The sequence below is a fragment of the Montipora capricornis genome, chromosome 6 (assembly GCF_036669925.1).
Source record: "Montipora capricornis isolate CH-2021 chromosome 6, ASM3666992v2, whole genome shotgun sequence".
NCBI lineage: Eukaryota > Metazoa > Cnidaria > Anthozoa > Scleractinia > Acroporidae > Montipora > Montipora capricornis.
Window position 1 is genome coordinate 69,048,415 of NC_090888.1, and position 1,859 is coordinate 69,050,273.

Sequence of the window (1,859 nt, forward strand, 5' to 3'; positions counted from 1 at the left end):
GATCATCGCTGTCATGCGGACAAGGGGATCTTTCATTTCCGAAAATTAATTGTAAACTGCGTAACAAACAGTCTGGCTAAAGTCCCCGCAAAAGCGTCGTAAATTAGACCTAAAAAGCCCCAAGGGGAGAGACTAATAGCTTCACTTCACTTCACTACAGATGCAAGGCGTTTCAGGTGCGGATCCAGGATATTTCTTCGGAGGGGGATGGCGTAGCTGACTGGGGACTGGGGACTTTTTTTTTTCAGAATACCAGTTGTATTAGAAAGCCGCAGGTCATCTCGGGAGGGGGGGGGGGGGGGTGGGAGAAATTTGGACTCCTCTCCTAACCACACAGAAAACTACAATCAACTAATACATGAAATGATGGAAAGGTGTAGTGCGCTCGTGAGAAAGATATATATTATAAGTTGCTCGACAACTCGATCGCGAGGCCAGGCAGAGGGACACTTTTCGCATTTTTACACCAGCCTGAGAATAAGTGGTGAAAATATCAAACGCTTAACGAGTTACAATAGGCTTCCATTTCCCCATCAACTTTAATTAAGGACTTTCGGCTACGCAAGATTACATCATCCTGGTAAACTCTATACTAAAAATGAGTTTCCTGGATTCTAAAATAGTGTACTTTAATTTGACGGATCTTCGTATTTAGCGGGAACAAAATACGGAAAATACATTGCTTAGTTTAGTCTCCGCGTACCGGTGGCTCAGTTGGTTGAGCATCGGGCTGTCATGCGGGAGGTCGTGAGTTCGACTCCGGCCGGACCAACATTCAGGATCTTAAAATAACTGAGGAGAATGTGCTGCCTTTGTAAATTACATCTGCAAATGGTTAGACTTTCAAGTATTCTCGGATAAGGACTGTAAACCGGAGGTCCCGTCTCATAACCCTTGCTGGTAGCATGGACCCGAGGGAGAAAAGAACAGTGTGCCCAAATACTAATAAATACTAATAAAAGTAGTAGACATTTAGAGTTCATTATCATCAAGTTGCCATAGTATGTCCCATAATGCCTTTGCTTCTTTGTTTTCTTTGCTTGGCTGAGGATGAGATTGCACTTATTATTATTATTATTATTATTATTATTGTCTACCGCGCATTTGGTTTGAGGAAAGTGGACAGCTGCTGAAGTCTAAAAACGCTCCGATATCCACCGAGCTCGCAACTCCATTGTTTTGTTACCACCTGGTATAATGCCGCTTTTGTGACTTTTCTTACACAGTCTGACTTCAACTGCTTCCTGAGTTAATTCGACGGAGTCTTACGCCATCCGAAGCCGCTAAATCTTCCACCCTCGCGCGGTTGCCTCTTCTTAGGCAAAGGGAAAATGTTGGACAAGATGCGCCAATAACGTTGTTGGTAATTTTTGTTGCATAGCCCGTAAATAAATGGATTGAGACAAGTGGTCATAAAAGTCAGAAATGTCGTGAATGTCTGCAATGGTTCACCAAATTCCTTTTTTCTCATGATGATCAAGAGAAAGACGATTTGGTTGGGAAGGTAAAAAGCGATCAAAGTACAACTGGCAGCTGTCACCATTCGAGTCAACTTTGCCTTCAGTCTGGCTTTGCTCTCCGCAGACGCAGTCGGAGAATAGATGGTCTTTAAAGTCATGTGGATGTAGAGCCCAATCATGGCAAGGCATGGGATGACCGTCTTTAAGAACAGCTGAGCAGAGTACCAGGCAATATTAAACGAGAATCCCCCTGAGTCATTTTTTGAGCAGCTGCTATCCCCAGATGGATTAAAGGAGAAGTCTATCACACCTTTAAGCATGAGAAGAAACGACCACACCCAGGACAGTGTAATATAGCCAAGGACCCTTTTGCGGCTGAATGAGTGGTTGTATTCGTGA

The 1,859-nt window shown here is 43.7% G+C and overlaps 1 protein-coding gene across 1 annotated transcript in view; it reads right to left on the minus strand.

Annotated features, from left to right (window-relative positions):
- Positions 1-437: 437 nt before the first annotated feature.
- LOC138053043 (somatostatin receptor type 5-like) overlaps positions 438-1,859 on the minus strand; it is a 2,433-nt gene continuing 1,011 nt past the window's right edge. The window contains exon 2 of the mRNA XM_068899724.1: positions 438-1,859. This exon is cut by the window's right edge and continues 511 nt beyond it. Within this exon, the coding sequence (XP_068755825.1) occupies positions 1,250-1,859 (610 nt within the window). The 3' untranslated portion in view covers positions 438-1,249.